The sequence below is a fragment of the Girardinichthys multiradiatus genome, chromosome 17 (assembly GCF_021462225.1).
Source record: "Girardinichthys multiradiatus isolate DD_20200921_A chromosome 17, DD_fGirMul_XY1, whole genome shotgun sequence".
In the NCBI taxonomy this organism is placed as follows: Eukaryota; Metazoa; Chordata; class Actinopteri; order Cyprinodontiformes; family Goodeidae; genus Girardinichthys; species Girardinichthys multiradiatus.
The window spans coordinates 8309844-8330160 of record NC_061809.1 but is presented as its reverse complement, the minus strand read 5'-3'; the positions used below and the strand labels follow the sequence as shown (position 1 = coordinate 8330160).

General features: G+C 40.8%; 3 protein-coding genes and 1 long non-coding RNA gene across 6 annotated transcripts in view; 2 read left to right on the top strand and 2 right to left on the bottom strand.

The window, feature by feature from the left end:
- Positions 1–7814, top strand: part of LOC124883407 (cytidine monophosphate-N-acetylneuraminic acid hydroxylase-like) — a 47571-nt gene extending 39757 nt beyond the window's left edge. The window contains exons 14-18 of the mRNA XM_047390534.1: positions 886–1060; positions 2538–2654; positions 4317–4432; positions 6212–6393; positions 7591–7814. Coding sequence (XP_047246490.1) covers positions 886–1060; positions 2538–2654; positions 4317–4432; positions 6212–6393; positions 7591–7814 — 814 coding nt within the window. The remainder of the gene's footprint in view (positions 1–885; positions 1061–2537; positions 2655–4316; positions 4433–6211; positions 6394–7590) is intronic.
- Positions 7815–9809: 1995 nt separating this feature from the next.
- On the top strand, positions 9810–15651 carry glipr1a (GLI pathogenesis-related 1a). The gene is made up of 6 exons (XM_047389623.1): positions 9810–10741; positions 11164–11412; positions 14646–14758; positions 14859–14944; positions 15017–15040; positions 15135–15651. The coding sequence occupies exons 1-6, from the start codon at positions 10589–10591 to the stop codon at positions 15281–15283; spliced, it is 774 nt and encodes a 257-aa protein (XP_047245579.1). The 5' UTR covers positions 9810–10588; the 3' UTR covers positions 15284–15651.
- Positions 11838–14727, bottom strand: LOC124882935. Its single transcript, XR_007042035.1, has 2 exons — positions 14599–14727; positions 11838–12999 (listed from the first exon to the last, which is right to left on the bottom strand). It is a non-coding gene; the product is annotated as an uncharacterized LOC124882935 (long non-coding RNA).
- Positions 15652–15969: 318 nt separating the features above from the next.
- Positions 15970–20317, bottom strand: part of krr1 (KRR1 small subunit processome component homolog) — a 29825-nt gene continuing 25477 nt past the window's right edge. For all 3 annotated transcript variants that reach the window (XM_047389620.1, XM_047389619.1, XM_047389621.1), the window contains 6 exons: positions 19977–20060; positions 18612–18668; positions 17955–18125; positions 17079–17156; positions 16805–16901; positions 15970–16727 (listed from right to left, as the gene is read on the bottom strand). In XM_047389620.1, the coding sequence (XP_047245576.1) occupies positions 16576–16727; positions 16805–16901; positions 17079–17156; positions 17955–18125; positions 18612–18668; positions 19977–20060 (639 nt within the window). In that variant the 3' untranslated portion in view covers positions 15970–16575. The remainder of the gene's footprint in view (positions 16728–16804; positions 16902–17078; positions 17157–17954; positions 18126–18611; positions 18669–19976; positions 20061–20317) is intronic.

Sequence of the window (20317 nt, the reverse complement as noted above, 5' to 3'; positions counted from 1 at the left end):
TATTAAGTTATAGTGTGAGCATGTGTTCACGTCATGGATGGTGCTTTTTTTTTATCCAAGCTGGACAGCTGTGTCTGATGTGCATTCAAATTCTCAGTTCTATTTTCAGCGCTTCTATATTCAGTGTAAAAGAGTCCTTACCCAAATATGCTGCATATCTGATGTTTGATACAGTTCAGTCTCTGGAAAAACACAGCTTACACTGAATTTTAAAGCTTTTCCTTTGACTTGGAGCTACAGTGCACCCTTGAGGTTCACTTAGTTCTTTTGTTTTAATTCAAGAGCAGTAAAAATGAATAGATTTTTTTTCAGTCAGCTGTGTCTTGCAACTCCATCTTTCATGGGTTTTTAGTGCAGCTTTCTTGCTCCTACTCAGAAGTTTCTTGTGTTGTGCCACACAGCAACAAGCAAACTGGATGGACACAGTACTAACAGGCTGCAGTTTCTGGCTCATTTTCTGTGTTATGAAAACTATAGAATAAACAGATTGAGACATAGACTGGGCCAGGTACTACAGCAGAGTTTGACAGCAATGACGTTAGAAGCTTACTTAGACTCTTAAGGCACTTCTGGAAAAAACGTTGCTGTAAAAGCTGTGGAACCATGGAATTTATTTCATACTCATTTTAACCTTGAAATAGAAATGAGTGTAGCTGTTGTGAAGTTTCACTTCGGCAAATAATTTTTTCCCCCTAACAATAATGTAAACAAATAGGGTGATTCATCATAAGGGGAACTCCTAGTGACCACTGGAGATATGCACCAGCCTATGGATAGATGGATGGACAGACTGTATAAACAAATGTACAAAAATTGTTAAAGTACAATCCAACAACAATGCTCATTTTATATTTCCTTTACTTCCTTTGCTACGATCAACTACAGAAAGGCCATCACTGATCCTCCAGCAAGTACCAAAATCTACAAGGACAGCTGGGAGTTTGACTTGTATGTAGATGAGCTGAACAGCGCCTTGGACAGTGAGATATTTAAACATTCAGACTGGATCCAGTTTTATTACACCTGGGCAGGCTTTCAAGACTACAACCTGGTGGTCCGGGTAAATATATTAGACCAGAAGGATCGCATCTACTCTTCTTTAACACCTGTTGCAGAAACTCTTGGGTCTTTTTATTTTACGGCTACTGCATTGCTTTTTTCTATCAATTCTTTTTTGCCACTAATAATACCTTTTTTTGAAGTTGTCATATCACAGTAAGTTTGTAGGAAAGTGAAGAAGTCCTTAAAGTGGAAGGCTGACAGATAATTAGACAGACCACATTTTAGCTGTTTCTAACTTTTTTAAATTACTTTAAAATGTTAATATTTATGGAATACACGGCTTTGTTAGCACATATTAAAGGTTTACAAATTCACAGCAGTATGTTATTAGGTTAACATTACGTTGGTTGACACAATCAGCCATTTTGATACACCTCAACTGGTTGTGAGTCTACCGGGACGATTTAAAAAAAAAAAAGGAAAGAACTAGAAATTCACAGGGGCAGGCCATCTCATTGCCTTTGCATAACTGACTGTAGTAAGTGATGATGGTGGAATCAAACGCAAGCAGAAGCTAGGCAGAACCATGATCAAACATGGTTTTAATAGAAAATGAGCAAACTTACAGAATACAAGGAAACAACTGGAATAGCATGAAAACACAGCACCGCGAATTTGGCTGGGAGGATCTGGAAAAGACCTGGCTAAAGCAAGAGATATTCAGTGTGGGAAAGTAACTGCTAAACAAAAGCAGTTAAATGTTAACAGACTGCAGCCGAGGGAGAGAGGAGATACTGTGGGTATTTAATGGAGATTGACATCTAATAAATAAATTCAAAAACGAACTAAACCAAACATAAAAGGATTTACTTAAGTTAAACCTCAAATATAAAGTCTAAGCATCAAGCATAGACAAAACACTTGGAGAACAATAACAGAACATAGCTAAACAATAACAGTACACAAACCTATGAATCATCTGAAATACTAAATAACAGAAAAAGTGAAAGCCAAAGTTGGACAGTTCATAACAGTAATTTTTCTTTCTTCAAGTGGGACCACGGGTCAGATTCTATAACTACAAAATCAAGCATCAAGTCTAACGTGGCCAACTGCCAATCAGAATTATTGATCATAATCTATATGGCACTTCTTTCAGGAAACTATCCAGCGACTTCAATAAAAAAGGTCAACAAATCTGAGTTGCTGTTCAATCCAGGAGCACAGTCAGAACTTTCCCTTACTGCTGGTGCTGTGGCTTCAATATGCACAATCATTCACTGGCTGAAGACGGGACTTTTCCTATAACTCTCCAACACTGTTCTCCCTGGACAACTCGGGAATAGGGGACTGTCCAGCCCTTTTCTATCACTCTGGTTCAAGAGCCCACAATGTGTAGAGGAGGACACTGTTTTTTTTTCTTGCTTTGGCTGCTTAAAAGCAAACCCTAACCTTTGGCCACTTTTGTACTCAGCATTAACATGTTAGATAAACTGACATATGTTTTTCTCTCTACTTCCCCCTCATTCTTGTAGATGATTGAAACAGATGACAACTTTGAACAACTCTCTAATGGTTATGACTACTTTGTGGACTTCTTGGATTTATCTTTTCCCTCCACAAGACCGAACAGAGAACACTGCTACATTGAGGTAAGCACCACTCAAGACAAGGGCATATTTGTACTATTTTAGCTTGTTTTCAGAATAAAGAGAATATAAGGAAATTGAACAAAAACATATCTTGGACCAAAGATTGATAATCAGTGTCATGTTTTGCGTGGACTGTTGCACAAAAACATAGAAAGGCACTGCAAACAAGAGGTTATAGATATGGATAGAATATTTTGTTTATTCTCATATCCTCCCAGTTAGTAGCTGTACAATCAGCTACTCACTGAGTGGTCATGAAACCTGCACATCCTGCAGTATTAAGCCATTTGATGCTTATAAGAAACTATCTTTTGCACACACCCTGTGCATGTTGCTTATTGCATACTGCTCTCCTTTTTAAAATGTTTCTGTTTTCCTTGGGCATGTAAAATTATTCTACTAGTGTTGATTCAGGGTGTTTGAAGTATTGTAACACAGAGCTTGGCACTTTCCTGCACATTCCCTTTTATGTTTTGAGCAATCAACCTATTTTGGAAACAATGACTGATGGATGGATGGAAAGCATCAGTACACAGCCATGTATAGGTGGATCAGGAGATGTAACATTGGATTTTAGTCTGGGCTCTTACAGGGTCACTTAAGATTGCTCCTAAATCCACTCCTTTGTTTTCATAGTTAAAATTGTGTAAAATTGTCATCTAGGAAGATGAGTATTCTAAAGTCTATATTTGGCAGCTATCATCGTAGAAGTAATTTGTTCAAATGGAAAATTCCCTGCAAGTGGTTGTTGAATCCTAGCCAGCTCTTTTTATAATTCTTCGAAATCCTCTGTCTGAAATCTTGTGAGGAGCATGTGGATATAGTCGGGGCTCATAAAATGAGCACTGCTGATGGTTTGTGATGGACTAGCAATCTGTCCAGGGTGTACCCCGCCTCTCGCCCGTAAGCCACTGGAAATAGACACCAGCTCCCCCTGTATGGAAGAAGCGAGTATAGAAAATCGATGGATGAAAGTTTGCAAAAGTATGGAGTATAGTTTTGAAAAAAAAGTACAGTTAACTCTTGCCTTGTTGCTTTCATTGGCTGTGCACTCATGCATTATTGATTTTTTACTCTTGGCTTTCTGGCTTTATGGCAGCCTCATTTCAGTCAGTGTGCCCCAGGGTGCCTGTGGCTACATTGTAGCTCACCACTGTTAGTGTGTTAATGTGTGTATGAATGGGTGGATGACTGATTGTAGTGTAAAGTGCTATGGGGTCTCTGGGGACTTGATAAAACGCTATACAAGTTCAGGCCATTTGCCATTCTGGTTCTGGAACCACTTTCAGACCCTACACAATATTAATTTGCAATTAAAAAGTTTTTTTTTTAATGCTTCTAAATTTGAAAAGTTTTCAGCTTTTTGCTTGACTTTCCACACACTTTTGGCTGCTTCTTTTCTTCATGTATTTGATGCAAATTTCCTGTGTCTTTCCAAGTTTTTACACAACCTTTAATTAATGGATTTAAATTGTTTATTTTTACTGATATCTAGTGTGAATTTCATTTTAATAGTCCCATTAGAAGTATATTTACTTAAACAAATGTCAAAAACATCAAGAGGATTATTACTTATTTCCCTAACTGCAGATCCTTTTGAAATGAAGCTTAACTTTGACATCCAGAAAAAAAGCTGAAAGTCTCTTGTTGTATTCCCTTGAGATTAAAAACAGAGTCGGTGTGATGCGGTATGTGGTGCTGCATGGCTGCCTCTGGGATGACCTGTATATTGGCTTTCAGAACCGCATCAGCCGAGATCCGGACATCTACCACCACAGGTTTACACATACACACGCACACACAAACACACACACACAGAGAAAGCTCTCAATCGACGGATTAATATACAGGTCCTTCTCAAAATGTTAGCATATTGTGATAAAGTTCATTATTTTCCATAATGTAATGATGAAAATTTAACCTTCATATATTTTAGATTCATTGCACACTAACTGAAATATTTCAGGTCTTTTATTGTCTTAATACGGATGATTTTGGCATACAGCTCATGAAAACCCAAAATTCCTATCTCACAAAATTAGCATATTTCATCCAACCAATAAAAGAAAAGTGTTTTTAATACAAAAAACGTCAACCTTCAAATAATCATGTACAGTTATGCACTCAATACTTGGTCGGGAATCCTTTTGCAGAAATGACTGCTTCAATGCAGCGTGGCATGGAGGCAATCAGCCTGTGGCACTGCTGAGGTCTTATGGAGGCCCAGGATGCTTCGATAGCGGCCTTTAGCTCATCCAGAGTGTTGGGTCTTGAGTCTCTCAACGTTCTCTTCACAATATCCCACAGATTCTCTATGGGGTTCAGGTCAGGAGAGTTGGCAGGCCAATTGAGCACAGTGATACCATGGTCAGTAAACCATTTACCAGTGGTTTTGGCACTGTGAGCAGGTGCCAGGTCGTGCTGAAAAATTAAATCTTCATCTCCATAAAGCTTTTCAGCAGATGGAAGCATGAAGTGCTCCAAAATCTCCTGATAGCTAGCTGCATTGACCCTGCCCTTGATAAAACACAGTGGACCAACACCAGCAGCTGACACGGCACCGCAGACCATCACTGACTGTGGGTACTTGACACTGGACTTCTGGCATTTTGGCATTTCCTTCTCCCCAGTCTTCCTCCAGACTCTGGCACCTTGATTTCTCAATGACATGCAGAATTTGCTTTCATCCGAAAAAAGTACTTTGGACCACTGAGCAACAGTCCAGTGCTGTTTCTGTAGCCCAGGTCAGGTGCTTCTGCTGCTGTTTCTGGTTCAAAAGTGGCTTGACCTGGGGAATGCGGCACCTGTAGCCCATTTCCTGCACACGCCTGTGCACGGTGGCTCTGGATGTTTCTACTCCAGACTCAGTCCACTGCTTCCGCGGGTCCCCCAAGGTCTGGAATCGGCCCTTCTCCACAATCTTCCTCAGGGTCCGGTCACCTCTTCTCGTTGTGCAGCGTTTTCTGCCACACTTTTTCCTTCCCACAGACTTCCCACTGAGGTGCCTTGATACAGCACTCTGGGAACAGCCTATTCGTTCAGAAATGTCTTTCTGTGTCTTACCCTCTTGCTTGAGGGTGTCAATAGTGGCCTTCTGGACAGCAGTCAGGTCGGCAGTCTTACCCATGATTGGGGTTTTGAGTGATGAACCAGGCTGGGAGTTTTAAAGGCCTCAGGAATCTTTTGCAGGTGTTTAGAGTTAACTTGTTGATTCAGATGATTAGGTTCATAGCTCGTTTAGAGACCCTTTTAATGATATGCTAATTTTGTGAGATAGGAATTTTGGGTTTTCCTGAGCTGTATGCCAAAATCATCCGTATTAAGACAATAAAAGACCTGAAATATTTCAGTTAGTGTGCAATGAATCTAAAATATATGAATGTTAAATTTTCATCATGACATTATGGAAAATAATGAACTTTATCACAATATGCTAATATTTTGAGAAGGACCTGTATAATATGTCTGGAATAAAGTTTTGAAAAAAAAATTACAGTTAATTTGCTTTTATTCGATGTTCACTCATGCAATATCTATTTTATACTTTTGGCCTTCAGGTTCTGGAATCATTTCCAGACCCAGTTACCACTTTGCTGTCCAGACTGGAACCAGTTTCTGGCGGGGTACACCCTGGACAGGTTGCCAGTCCATCGCAGGGCAACGCAGAGACACAGGACAAACAACCAATCTCAACCAAACTCCATGCAGAAAGACCCCCCAGACCCAGAACCTTCTTGGTGCAAGGCAACAGTGCTAATAGAAATAGAAACCAGAAATGTTCTTTTTTTCTTTTCTTTTCTTTTTTTTTTTTTTTTCTTTTTCTTTTTTTTTTAAAGTAGCGCTCAGAATTGTTGTCTGAGTGCCAAGAAAAAGCCTGACAGATTTACTTTCACAAGTGGAAAGCTAACGCTTTAAAGCTCTGTTTGATATGTATACAAAGAAACTTTATTAGAAACTGCTTTGGGGTTATTTCAGTTGTTACGGACACGCAGACAGAAATGAAAAGGGAGAGAAAAAGAAGCACAAAAGAGAAAAAGGGGCACAAAGGAAAAGGGGAGAGAAATAGAATAGAAAGAAAGAAAGAACTGCTTGCTTCTACACATGCAGAAAAATTCATATTACCAGCTTTTTTACCGAAAAGTGCACTGTACGTATGAATGCAAGATGTATTTAGTGGTAAATGCTGCTCAATATTGAATCTAAACACCTGTGGGTCTAAGTGTGAGAGCGCTTGTGTATACAAGGTACATTCGTAAAAATATGCAATAGTGAGTGTAAGGAGCCGCAGACCTGCCCCCCTGGACCCCGGAAAGATGCGGAGGAAATCCAACCCACAGACATCCAAAGGCCCCCCAGAGCACAGGAACCCCAGGAGAACCACCGCCGGGACTACCGCAACCCCCCCAGAGAAGAGCAGGGGAGAGTCCCAGGGGAACCACCAAGCAGCCGCGATGCAGAAGCCCCAGGGAGCTGCATCGACGAGCTCACAGGCCCCGCTGGCAGCCGTGTACGCCCGAGCAGATCCAGCCATGGACCCCGGGACATTTCACTCCCCGAGCAGAGGCCCGACAGAGCCCAGGGGTCCAGGCCCCAGCAAGCAGCCACTGGGAGTACGCCAGCACACACCAAAGCCCACAGCCCTGCTGGTTACCGAGAACCACAAGTACACTGGTGGGCAGAGACACCAACCACCGGCAAGTAGTGTGGCGGGGAAGGAATTGGCTCCACATTTGATGGTGAGCCTAAACTGATCCAGGAGAGGGAGCAGCCCAAGACCCAACTTGACACAAAAAACAGGCACACACAGTCACAATCACACATTCCCACCCTCATACGTACACATAAAACACTCACACCCACGCACCCAACATAAAGAGAAACAACAATGGACGTCGTACACTCACTCACACTCCCCATACATACTCTATACTCCCAGGTCCAGGTGCTGATACCCCACAGGGGCAACCAGGAGGTGTTCCCCTTCCCTCTGAGGGCGGAGACAGGCAGACCGTCCTAGCACCTGAACCTGGTCCAGGCATCCTGCCAACCCCACACCCAAACCCTGGAGGTTCCCCCAGGATGCCAGCTACCCACGGCACACCTCGCCACACCTCGCAGGATGGCCAGCCCCTCCACCTAAGCGAAGCCACATCTCAATGAACACTGTATACTGCCCGACCAAGACCCCCCCCCCCGACCGATGTACCAGACTCCGAAGCCAGGGACCGAGATTCAAGGCAATCCAAATGATCCCGAGAGGGCCGAAAAGCCAGCCCTAGCACCAGACAATCCCCAGCCCAGATCCCATCCAGAAGCCCCGCTCCCTCTCCCGGCCTCCGACCCCAGACGGCAAACATCATATGGGGATGTTTTTATTACTGTTTATCTCCATAAATCATACAAAAGGAAACTTCTAAGAGAAATAAACTATTATGCAATTATTATGTGGGCACAACATTGAAGTAAGAAGGGAACCCGAGGCTTTCAGTTCCACCAGTAGGGGGGGCAGTTGAACTTCTTGTTGTAGGGTAGGTGCTTGGTAGAAGCTTCAAAGGGACAGAAAAACAAAATTTTAGCTTCACTGTAAACAGTAGCAGAATAAAATTAACAAAAGCAAAAAAAAAAAAAAAAAGACCTGAAGCAACAGACAGCTTTAAATTCACACAGTTGAAACTAAATATTTATAAACATTGCATCTTCTTACCTGATTAACTTTAGGTTTACAAACAACAGCAGCACTCCCTTCGTGGTATGGCTGTTTACTCCCTTCTCAAGCCATCTGTTATAGCATGACAGATGGCATGAACTGGCTTTTATCCTTGAGTAATTTAAAATTATCTAACCACAATCCAACAGAAAATGATATTGTAATTTTTTTTTTTCTTACATTAAAGATCTTTTGGGTTTCTGATTCTTATGATAAGAAGTAAGCAATAAATTAGCAATCAATAACATCAGATTTATTTAAAAATGTTTAGGTATGCTTTATAACGCCAGACTGCTATACAGTTAAATGGTTTTGAGTCATATGTTTGATTTTAAACACTCTTCAAGAGTAATATCTCCATATGTTTTGCCAGGGGTCATAGTTGTTGTAGTGTATACATTCCATAGTACTGGCACAGACCTACATCCTTAAATTGAAGTGATGACCTCATGGGCAGTGGCATGGGGTAAAGCGCACAACCCATGTTTGGAGGCTTCGGTCCTCGACACAGCCATCACAGTTTCAACTCCTGGCCCAGGCAACCTTTGATGCATGTCATCCCTCTCTCTCCACCCCTTTCTTGTCTGCTTAGTGTCAAAAATTTGAGAAAAATAAAAAATATATATATTGCTGCAACAAAACCTTACAACCTTATCATGTCCATTCTAGCCTCTTGTAATGCTCTTAGCACTCCATTTACTACAACTCATTGCTTTGGCTTTAACCAAAAGCATCTCACCATGTAGCTGTAACATGCAATTCATGAGCTCCATGCCAGTAAATATTGTGCCACGCCTATCCACCTTGCATATAGTGACCGTTTTGTGCCAAGCTACCCGCCTGGGATAAATCTTGAAGAAGTTGTTTGCTCGGATCTGGTGAAAGACCTGGAATTTGGCTGTTTGGATTCGCCATTGAGAAGCACCAGTGAGACTCTCAAGGCTGACGGAAAATTAAGAGTCAGCCTAACCCAAATAATTGTTTTTCTGAATCTGGCTCCCCCGCACGGCCTTGATGGCTGGCTATCTTCAACTTCTCCTGGAAGTTATGTAAACATGATGCTCTGCTCCCTCTGCCCCCTTCCTTCCATCTGTGGACCTGCTCAGAACTGTTTGGCCGGTTGATGAACATTCTATTGTACCATCAAGGTCAATGGCCTCTATGACAGTGCGTCATGGACTTACTTTGCATACACTCACATGCTCATATTAACATATGCACTCCTGACATACAGCCTTCACTGTATCCCTGTAATATGTTGTCTTGTATATGTGTTGCTTATTTGTGCTGAGGTTTTTTTTTTGATATCTCAAACTGTATCCTGCTAAGCATAAAGTGTGAAATATGATTTTTTTTTCCTCCTCTTACCTAATGTGGTCTTTCTTTTTATCCTCTTTTTACCTAAATGTGGCTTCATAGATTTTTAGAATGCTTAGAAGGATTGTATTACAACTATTTCATACCAGTGAAAGCCAAACATTATTAGTATTTAAACGTTTGGACTAAAACTTTATACCAGTGACCCAGCTTAGAAGAATTCATAGATTTTTAGATTTCTTACAAGGATTGTATTCTTACTAGTAAACCCCCAAGGATTATTAATGACATTTGATTTGTTTTTCTGTTGTTTGATTTTCTGTATCATTAGCAGGGCCTTGAGTGCCTTGTTGCTGAAAAGCGTTATATAAATAAACTTGACTTGACTTGACTTGGAGTAGATCTCCAAAGCAAAAAAGCATATGTCTCCAAATTGCACCTAGGTTGTGCTAAGTTGGCTGCTGAGAGCAAAGGAGATAGTATTTCAATTCAAATGCAGGCCATCAAATGTGACTAAGTAATTGGAGATGTGGCCATCTGAGGAGGAGGCTGTTCTATAATAATTTATGTTAACCTTGCTCAAGAAATTTCAGGCTTTGATGCACGGCAGGTTTCAACATACAGGTTCATGTCTTTAGCTTACAAAAATATTTCAACCTTAATAGCAAGGTTTTAAATGGCTCCAAAATGCTAGAAGATTAAGGGGGTGCATTTTATGTTTACCATAAATAGAAAGTATATTGAGCCACCTATTTTTTTAAAGCTGCATTATTAGTTTGATGCAAAACATAAATGTAAACGTATTCCAGTAAAAAAAAAAAAAAAGATTACATCCTGTTTCTCAAAAGTGAATCATTTCCTGTGGCAGTTAAACTTGCTGCAGTTTACAGCTTTGCAGAGAACTGTGAAGATGTTGCTGTGGGCCCTGATCATCCTGGATTTGGGAGCTTTCTCTGTGTCACTGCCACAAATCAATGAAAAGGAATTTATTGACGAATGTGTGAGGGAACACAACAGCCATCGATCAGCTGTCCATCCACCAGCGAGCGACATGCTGTACATGGTAGGTACTGCACATCTCAACCTGTGTCTTACTGCCAAAGGAGGGATCAGACTGGTGTTAGCCGTCCAGACTGATGGTTAAACAGTTTATCGAATGAAGTGAAATTTTGTTGCAATTAAATAAAAAAGGTATGAGAAAACACTTTTTGTTAAGGGCAACAAATGGATGAAAGGTTAACCTACATATACAGGTGCATCTACTGTAAATGAGAATATGGTTGAAAGGTAATTTATTTTAGTAAGTCAGTTCAAAAAGGGAAACTTATGTCCATTGCCCAATGCTCTGAAATGCTCTCACCAATCTAGTTCATACTCATTACCAAGAATCTGTTCTATTTACCCTCATTTTACTAAGTTCCTGTGACATCTAAAAATAATGTGTTATGTTTCATCTTGGTTTCATGTGTTCATGATGTCATGCAGTCATGGGATGAAGCTTTGGCTGTTACTGCCAGAGCATGGGCGGGACACTGTAATTTTCAACACAACATCTACCTGAAGGAGGTCCAGCGTGAGCACCCTACCTTTCACTCCGTAGGAGAAAACCTATGGACAGCCCACCCGCCATCGATTTTCAGCGTAAAGGGTGCCATACAAAGCTGGGTGAACGAAAGCAAGGATTACAGCTACCAGAGAAACAGCTGTACACATGTCTGTGGCCACTACACACAGGTATGTGCTCAGTGATATCATGGTTCATCTATAGTTGAAACCAGGTGTTTACATACACTGTATTATAAAAACATGTCCTTATTTGCTCCCGGCCTGCCATTCACAGTGAGCTTCTTCTGTTTTGAGGCCACTTGAGATTACAAAAATATTTTGTATTTGTTAATTTCCAGAAAAGTGAGAATTTAATATACATAAAGTTTACATAAACTAGGATTAGTATGCCTTTGAAACTATTTGGATGAGCCTATATAATGATGTCATGACTTGTAAGTATGGGCGCACCGATTGCAGTTTTCTGGCTGATCACCGATTACCGATCTTTAAAATGCCTGACCTGCCGATTCAGATTTTGGCCTATAAAGTGTTTTTAATTTTTTTATATATAACTGACTCTTGACAGGTTTTTATAAAGGTCACAATACACCTACACAATTCCAATCTCATTTTATTGAAAAACATTGAACAATACCTGTAAAACAATGCAAACTTGTTTTAACTGCACATGAGGACATGCTCTCAAATATAAATGAAAGGTTTAGAACATTGCAGTTCCTTCCGTCTTTAATTTTTCACATTTTAAAAAGAAACAAAACTTGCACAATGGATAAGATCAGTGGATAAGATCGTTTATACATGTAAGTATCGGCTGATCACCGATCTCTGGAAATTAAGGAAATGAGGAGATCAGCCCGCCGATCGGTGCACCCCTACTTGTCTCTAATAAGTTAATTCTCACCAAGTTAAAGTGGGGCACACATGTAGAATTAACACCTCGAACATGCATCCATATAGAACAAAAGCAAAAAATACAGTGAAGATGCCGACTAAAGCTGGAAAGAAAGTATCATTTTCAACAGTGAGCTGAAAATGAGCTGAATGCCACTCAAAGGGGAAGAAGCCATTACTGCAAAAGCAACATAAAAAGGCCAGATAGCAGTTTACAAATACACTTCAGGCAAAGATCTTATTTTTGGAGTAATTTGTTCATAATGACTTTTGTTAAATCTGAAAGAAATTTGGAAGCTTACAAGCCTGCAAACACCAGTCCAACTGTAAGGTATGGAGGTGGGAGCATGAGTACTTAGCTACAGGAGGAACTGGTGCTCTCGATAAACTGTGGGACGTGACTGTGGCTCAATGGGTAGTCGTCCCCCACTCACCGTGTGGGTTAAATTCCAGCTTTCTCCTGTAACATGTCTGTGTGCCCCTGGGCAAGACACTTAACCCCAAGTTGCCTACTGACCTGCATATTGGTGTATGAATGTGTGCAAAGTGTGAGTGGGATTGTGTGAATAGGGGTCTTGAGTGATATGAAATACTAGAAAATGCTATATAAATATATATATTTTGTAAGAAGTTCTTGGAATGATAACCATAACAATTGAGTCTGGTCATATAGTTGATAAGGCCAAATACTAAGCAAATATTTGGAAAATTCTTAATTTAAATGAAGGCAAAAAGAACTGTTATATCTTTCTGAAATTTTGCAGATAGAATGATTTTGGTAATCCTAAATTGACTTAAAACACTAAAGGTTGAACCTGATTCAATGTCAAGGAGAAAAATAAGGATATGTGTCTTTTTGTACTGTACAGGTCCTTCTCAAAATATTAGCATATTGTGATAAAGTTCATTATTTTCCATAATGTCATGATGAAAATTTAACATTCATATATTTTAGATTCATTGCACACTAACTGAAATATTTCAGGTCTTTTATTGTCTTAATACGGATGATTTTGGCATACAGCTCATGAAAACCCAAAATTCCTATCTCACAAAATTAGTATATCATTAAAAGGGTCTCTAAACGAGCTATGAACCTAATCATCTGAATCAACGAGTTAACTCTAAACACCTGCAAAAGATTCCTGAGGCCTTTAAAACTCCCAGCCTGGTTCACCACTCAAAACCCCAATCATGGGTAAGACTGCCGACCTGACTGCTGTCCAGAAGGCCACTATTGACACCCTCAAGCAAGAGGGTAAGACACAGAAAGAAATTTCTGAACGAATAGGCTGTTCCCAGAGTGCTGTATCAAGGCACCTCAGTGGGAAGTCTGTGGGAAGGAAAAAGTGTGGCAGAAAACGCTGCACAACGAGAAGAGGTGACCGGACCCTGAGGAAGATTGTGGAGAAGGGCCGATTCCAGACCTTGGGGGACCTGCAGAAACAGTGGACTGAGTCTGGAGTAGAAACATCCAGAGCCACCGTGCACAGGCGTGTGCAGGAAATGGGCTACAGGTGCCGCATTCCCCAGGTCAAGCCACTTTTGAACCAGAAACAGCGGCAGAAGCGCTTGACCTGGGCTACAGAGAAACAGCACTGGACTGTTGCTCAGTGGTCCAAAGTACTTTTTTCGGATGAAAGCAAATTCTGCATGTCATTCGGAAATCAAGGTGCCAGAGTCTGGAGGAAGACTGGGGAGAAGGAAATGCCAAAATGCCAGAAGTCCAGTGTCAAGTACCCACAGTCAGTGATGGTCTGGGGTGCCGTGTCAGCTGCTGGTGTTGGTCCACTGTGTTTTATCAAGGGCAGGGTCAATGCAGCTAGCTATCAGGAGATTTTGGAGCACTTCATGCTTCCATCTGCTGAAAAGCTTTATGGAGATGAAGATTTCATTTTTCAGCACGACCTGGCACCTGCTCACAGTGCCAAAACCACTGGTAAATGGTTTACTGACCATGGTATCACTGTGCTCAATTGGCCTGCCAACTCTCCTGACCTGAACCCCATAGAGAATCTGTGGGATATTGTGAAGAGAACGTTGAGAGACTCAAGACCCAACACTCTGGATGAGCTAAAGGCCGCTATTGAAGCATCCTGGGCCTCCATAAGATCTCAGTAGTGCCACAGGCTGATTGCCTCCATGAAGCAGTCATTTCTGCAAAAGGATTCCCGACCAAGTATTGAGTGCATAACTGTACATGATTATTTGAAGGTTGACGTTTTTTGTATTAAAAACACTTTTCTTTTATTGGTCGGATGAAATATGCTAATTTTGTGAGATAGGAATTTTGGGTTTTCATGAGCTGTATGCCAAAATCATCCGTATTAAGACAATAAAAGACCTGATATATTTCAGTTAGTGTGCAATGAATCTAAAATATATGAATGTTAAATTTTCATCATGACATTAAGGAAAATAATGAACTTTATCACAATATGCTAATATTTTGAGAAGGACCTGTATATATAAATATCTGGTTCCAACTGTATCCTTGTTCCTTTCAGGTTGTGTGGGCAAACAGCTACAAGGTTGGTTGCGCTGTCCAGCTCTGCCCAAATGGGGTCAAAACATTTACCGCTCATGAGGGTGCCATTTTTGTATGCAACTACGGCCCAGGGTAACTTAAACTTTGCATTTGATATGAAACACTGTGAGAACGTCAGGTGTGAAACAGAAGTGGCTTGATGAAGCAGGAAATGGCATGCTTCCTTTTACAGTGGTAATGTGATCGGAAGACGTCCTTATGAATCTAACGGGGCTCCCTGTTCTAGATGTAAAGACAGCTGTGTGGACAGGCTCTGTTGTAAGTATTATTCCCAGTTAAAGTAAAGTAAACTGGGTAGACTTTTTTTAAAGCATCTTTGTGTCTCTGCAGGCAGTAAAGGAGACAAATTGAGAAGTAAGTGCCATGGCAGGAAAGCCAAAAATCTATCAGTAAAAGTGAGCAATTGTACTCCATTGTAAAACTAAAAACCGATACTGTTGTTTTCTAGGCTATAACTGTACTCCAGACTGGGACCCTGCCTCAAGAAGCAACAACTTTGCGGATGTTCTGATCGTCCGGACCGTGGTCCTCATCTTGACGTGTATTTCTGCATACGCAGTCCATTACCTTTACCCCGATGTCTTCTGCTACGAGTAGAGCTTTGTGGCATTTTGATGGGAGACCCAGTTGGACAGCAACTCATGATGACCTGGAAATTGATTTTTTTAATAAAATAGGACATCATCAAGCAATGAAGAGCATGTCACCATTATCTGATCAATCACAATATGACTAGAGAAAACATCTCCACTGTTCCATTTTCCTGGCTTCTATGTAGATAGCTCCAAACCTTCTTGCCTGGATTTTTCTGTGGATGATGCCTGTATGGAAAACGTGAACCATACAATAGTCCTCCCACGCCTTTATTAACTTAAGCATGAATATCTGTCCCCTATAAACGAACCTTTGAGTCAAATTCCTTGTTTGTATGTACGAACTTGGCAATAAAGCTGATTCTGATTTAAGCTTTGGTGTTGAGCTGCAGAAGATAGTAGAAACCTGCGCTGAAGTCAATTTCCGCTGTAGAGTCCGTGTTTTCACGTTCCAAGACAGACAAGAATCAGATAGAACTCCCCATCAAGACAGAGACTGAGGCTATAATTCACAGGCTCACCAAAATTAGACAATAGCAGGTTGTACATCTCCTGGTCCGATCAGTCTCCAACTTCAGCTGCAACATTCATACAGTAAAGGCAGCTGGTGGTTGTATAATGGTGTGGGATATTTTGTTGGTATATGGATATGATAGCAATTGTATGTCAATAAGGATAAAATTCTTGGAGGAATGTTGCAAACACTTTGTTGAATCAATGTCATGAACCGGGCACAAGTACTGAGTGTGAAGTCTTTAACAGATCTGAGTTCCTATTACTAGAGCAGGGTGATACAAGCTAAACAGACTTGGAACTCATAAATTCCTACTCCTGGATCCAAACTGAACACACCATAAAGTTGATAAAACTAATTATGACCCTGTTAACAGTCAGCTTTTAGTGGGAATAATATATTAATGTAATGTGAACACACGGATGACAACAAAACGATTTATATCCAGGAATCAGATCATAAAAAACTTCAATTTTACATTTCTCAGTGTCTCAGAGTCCTCACTGACACACTGTCTGAGCAAAAACAAGAAACAACCTATATTATCTGTCCATAAACTGTAGCAATGGAAAGAAAACAAAGATAACGAAGGAAGAAATGTATCTCTGTACATCACTCTTTGTATCCTACAAGAATGAAAGCATGTTTTGAGATTTTGAGGAAATGAGGGAATATATTCATACACTCCCAATCTACCGACGTGTATCTAGTATCTGTGAACTGTCCAACGAATACCAGATCTTATGGTACATGTCACTTATATGATTGGGCTTCACATGCTGTTAGCCTTTGTCTTTTGCTTTCTTTTTCTTCTTTTTGTCCGTTGTGCTGCTGGGGGGAGGAAGTGGGATCACAGGTGGAGCTCCCAGTTTCTTGGTTTTGGCCTTTTTCACTTTGTCCTTGATGGCTGCGATGTCCAGTTGTTCTGTAGGAGCTGTGACACAAACACTCAGATGGTTAATCAGGACTACATTTAAATCCTCTGATCTCAGATCAGTGTATTCCATCTACCTTTAGCTGTCTTCTTCATTAATGGCTTCTCTTTGGGAGGAATGAACGCTTTGTTCCGCTCCTCTTGCTTCTTGCTCAGTGCTTCTGCTTGTTGGACCTAAAAAGGTAAAAAGGGAACGACAACGGTCACATTTACCACTGTTCAGGATGATGTAACTTTACTTCCTGTTACAGGGTTTGTTTGTTGTTTTTTTTGCAAAGTTTAAAGAAGTCTTGTTTTTACATGAAAAAATGGTTACAACTAAGCAACAGAAGGAACAAAACAAATGCCTACCTTAATTTCTTCCATCTTCTTCCTCCTTTTAACGCTTTCACGTAAAAAGAATTCACCTGTAGCGAGCTCCTTATCAACCTGTGAAGCAATCCAAACAGTTAAGGTTGCTAATTTGTCTCAATATAAACCAGATATTTACATACATAGTTTGAACAGAGTCAGAATTACTAAAACAATGACAGAATGAGAGACAATCTTTGAGTTTGTTTGCCTTCTTTGAAATAAGATTACTTTCTTTAACTCCGTTTTAGAAAGTCTAGCTGATATCACAGCTTTGCAAGCTTCTGAACTGTGCATGTATGTTGAAGCAACACCTCAAACACACTGCCTTCTTGCTGAAGCTGGCAGAAAAGAGCTATTATCCACACGGAACCGCCACCTTTAACAACATGGGCTGAACATCTCAAGACATCAGCCAGGAAGTTACGGCTTGGTCACATATGGGTCTTCCAAGCAGACAATGAGCAGAATTATAACGCCTAATTAGTTGGAAGGTGACTTAAGGACAAGAAGGTCAATGTTTTACAGTGGTTATCAAAATGGACTGAAGGTCTGAGAAACTACAGCAAGACGCTAGTGGAAAGATACTCAAAACATTAGACCCAAAGGTCATTCCAGCAACGAAGGAAATCTATGTCATCTCCTTAATTAGAAGACAGTTTAAAGAAATTCTCATAATTTTAGAATTCAGGAAATATAAATTATTTTGGTAATCCCATATGATCAAAAAAGGTAGTGTCCCTTTTAGCAAATACTTGGTTTCAACTACAATCCAATACAATTTTTCTTACATTTGGACTGTATTATGACTTAGTAGAAGTGATTATTTCAAGGTAGTTGCACATCAATTTTTTTCACATGCAAACCCCTCCTGACCTTGCTTTCTGGCTGTGAAGGAGGGAACGGGGTGTATTCCTTCTTCACACTCTTCTTCTTGGGTTCCTTGCGCTTGGAGAGGTTCTTGTGGCGGAACTTGGGCAGGAAGCGTTCCCAATTCTGTGTCCGGAGATCTGGGTCTTTAGAAAGCTCCTGTTTGATCATCAGTGTCTGACGGTTGAGGCAGTAAGAGAGATTAAAAGAGAGGTGGTTAGTGGAACAATAGCAGCAGAACGGTGAAAGTTATGGGTAATTCAAGACGTAGACTTTAATGATTAATGCTAATGGTATTTTCTACTGCTGTATGGACCAGCCTCTGCACACTCCCAGTTGGCTGGCTGAAAGATAACACCTACACTTCCCCCCTGCATATAAAAATGGCAGATTTGGCCGTTTGGAAACAGTTCCAGTTGCCAAAACAGACAGTCCTGGTGTGGAAATCAAACATCTGGAGCTTAAACAGTGAATATTTGCTTTTTCATGCCCTCAGCTCTAGGTTGAGCCAGCCCTGGCATTCAAACCCAGAGGAATTCGCTTCAGTCAGGAAGTCAAGAACAAGGATGGAGAAAATCTTCATTGGACATGAATGTCTTCCATCTTTGGCTTAAACAGGAAGCTTGTTAAGCTAGCGATGTCTCTGAGAGCAGCTGAACATACCTTGATGTTGTAGATGGGGTGGATGTTCTTCATGGTCTCCATTACCACTTTGCGGACCTGTGTAATAACAGATTGTTGTGACAATAAAGCATTTCCTATTTTGTGTGTGTAAAATTCTGCCCTACTTTAATTACCGTATTTTCCGCACTATAAGGCGCACCAGATTATAAGGCGCATAGAATAGAAGCTACTGCAGTCAAACGTTTGACTGGGGTTGCGTTATGCATCCACTAGACGGAGCTGTGCTAAAGAGAATGTCAACAAAACAGTCAGATAAGTCAGTCGGTCAAACTTTATTAATACACTACAAACCAGCGTTCTGATAACTCCATTCACTCTCATGGTAAGGTCTCCTCTACATAGAATTCTATTGAATAGAGCCAACCGCACGTTAGGAATGCATTGGAGTCTATGAAGTTGAAATCAAACGTTAGTTAAAACGTGAAAGGGAACTTTTCCCTGATTCAATAAACACGTAAAAGAAACAGTTTGATGCACTAAATTAAACGTTAGTACTGTTAACCTTTCCTGTTTCTGTCCCCTGACCGTAGTCTGATGACACAGGGGAGACGCTTTCTCCAGGGCCTAAGTTACTAGTTTCCTCGGGGTTAACTCCCTCACTCATACGTTGCTGAGTTGAGCATGAAGAAACAGCGTCAAAACACTGAGTTGTTGACGAGATTCGGGGTTCTTTTTAATTACTTTGCAGCACGTAAAAACACAGGGCTTACAGACTCATACACCGCTGCTCCGGTCGCCGTCTCTACCCACCCCACACACACAATAATACCGACGTCACTCCTTCACTCTTGATTCTCAGCTACGGCAGCACACAGCGCCACCTCTGTCCGGAGGAGTAATGTCAACATCTTCCATACACACACACGAAACATACACCCCACACACTGAGCTTCTAATCACATATAGTTCAGGCATTTCCTGCAACAGTACATTCAAACATTATACACACACAAGTGGTGTTGGACTAGGAGTAAGCACAGTACAGGTGTTTACCGCTATTACTTCGGCGACACCCCTGATTACGGTAGCCGTAATGCTGCAAGCGGTGCGGCTTTGTAGTTTACCAGTCGTACTGAAACATTTTGACAGAGCGCCGTGTACAACCAGTATGGATCAACCAATTAACCAATTGATCCATATATAAGGCGCTCCAGATTACAAGGCACACTGTCATTTTTTGAAAAAATTAAAGGTTTTTAAGTGCGCCTTATAGTGCGGAAAATACGATACTTAGGAAAAAGTAAGCCGATTTGTGATTGGATGATTATGCCTATCTTGCAAATATGCCTCTTAGCTATAAACCATTCCACCCACTACTATGACAGGCCGCAGTGGCACTCTTACCTCTTTAAGGCCGTTGTAGGGTCCCAGTGCTGACACAGTGTTACCCTGCACCATCACATAGCAGTTGGTCAACAACTCTAACGCCTATAAAGCAAGGAAAAAAATATTATTTATATAATTAATATATGACATTTAAATAGGATATATAAAATAAACATTAGATTTGTAAGATTTAGTTATAAATAGATATAGTTATAATACATAGTTAATAATCTGTACATTGAATTACAGAGAAGCGGCTAAAACAGCTCACTGCTGCCACCTAGTGGCATTTATCTAATTCATCCAGGTTCTTGAACCCACAGATTAATCAAACACAGGTTTACTGATTCATGGATGTC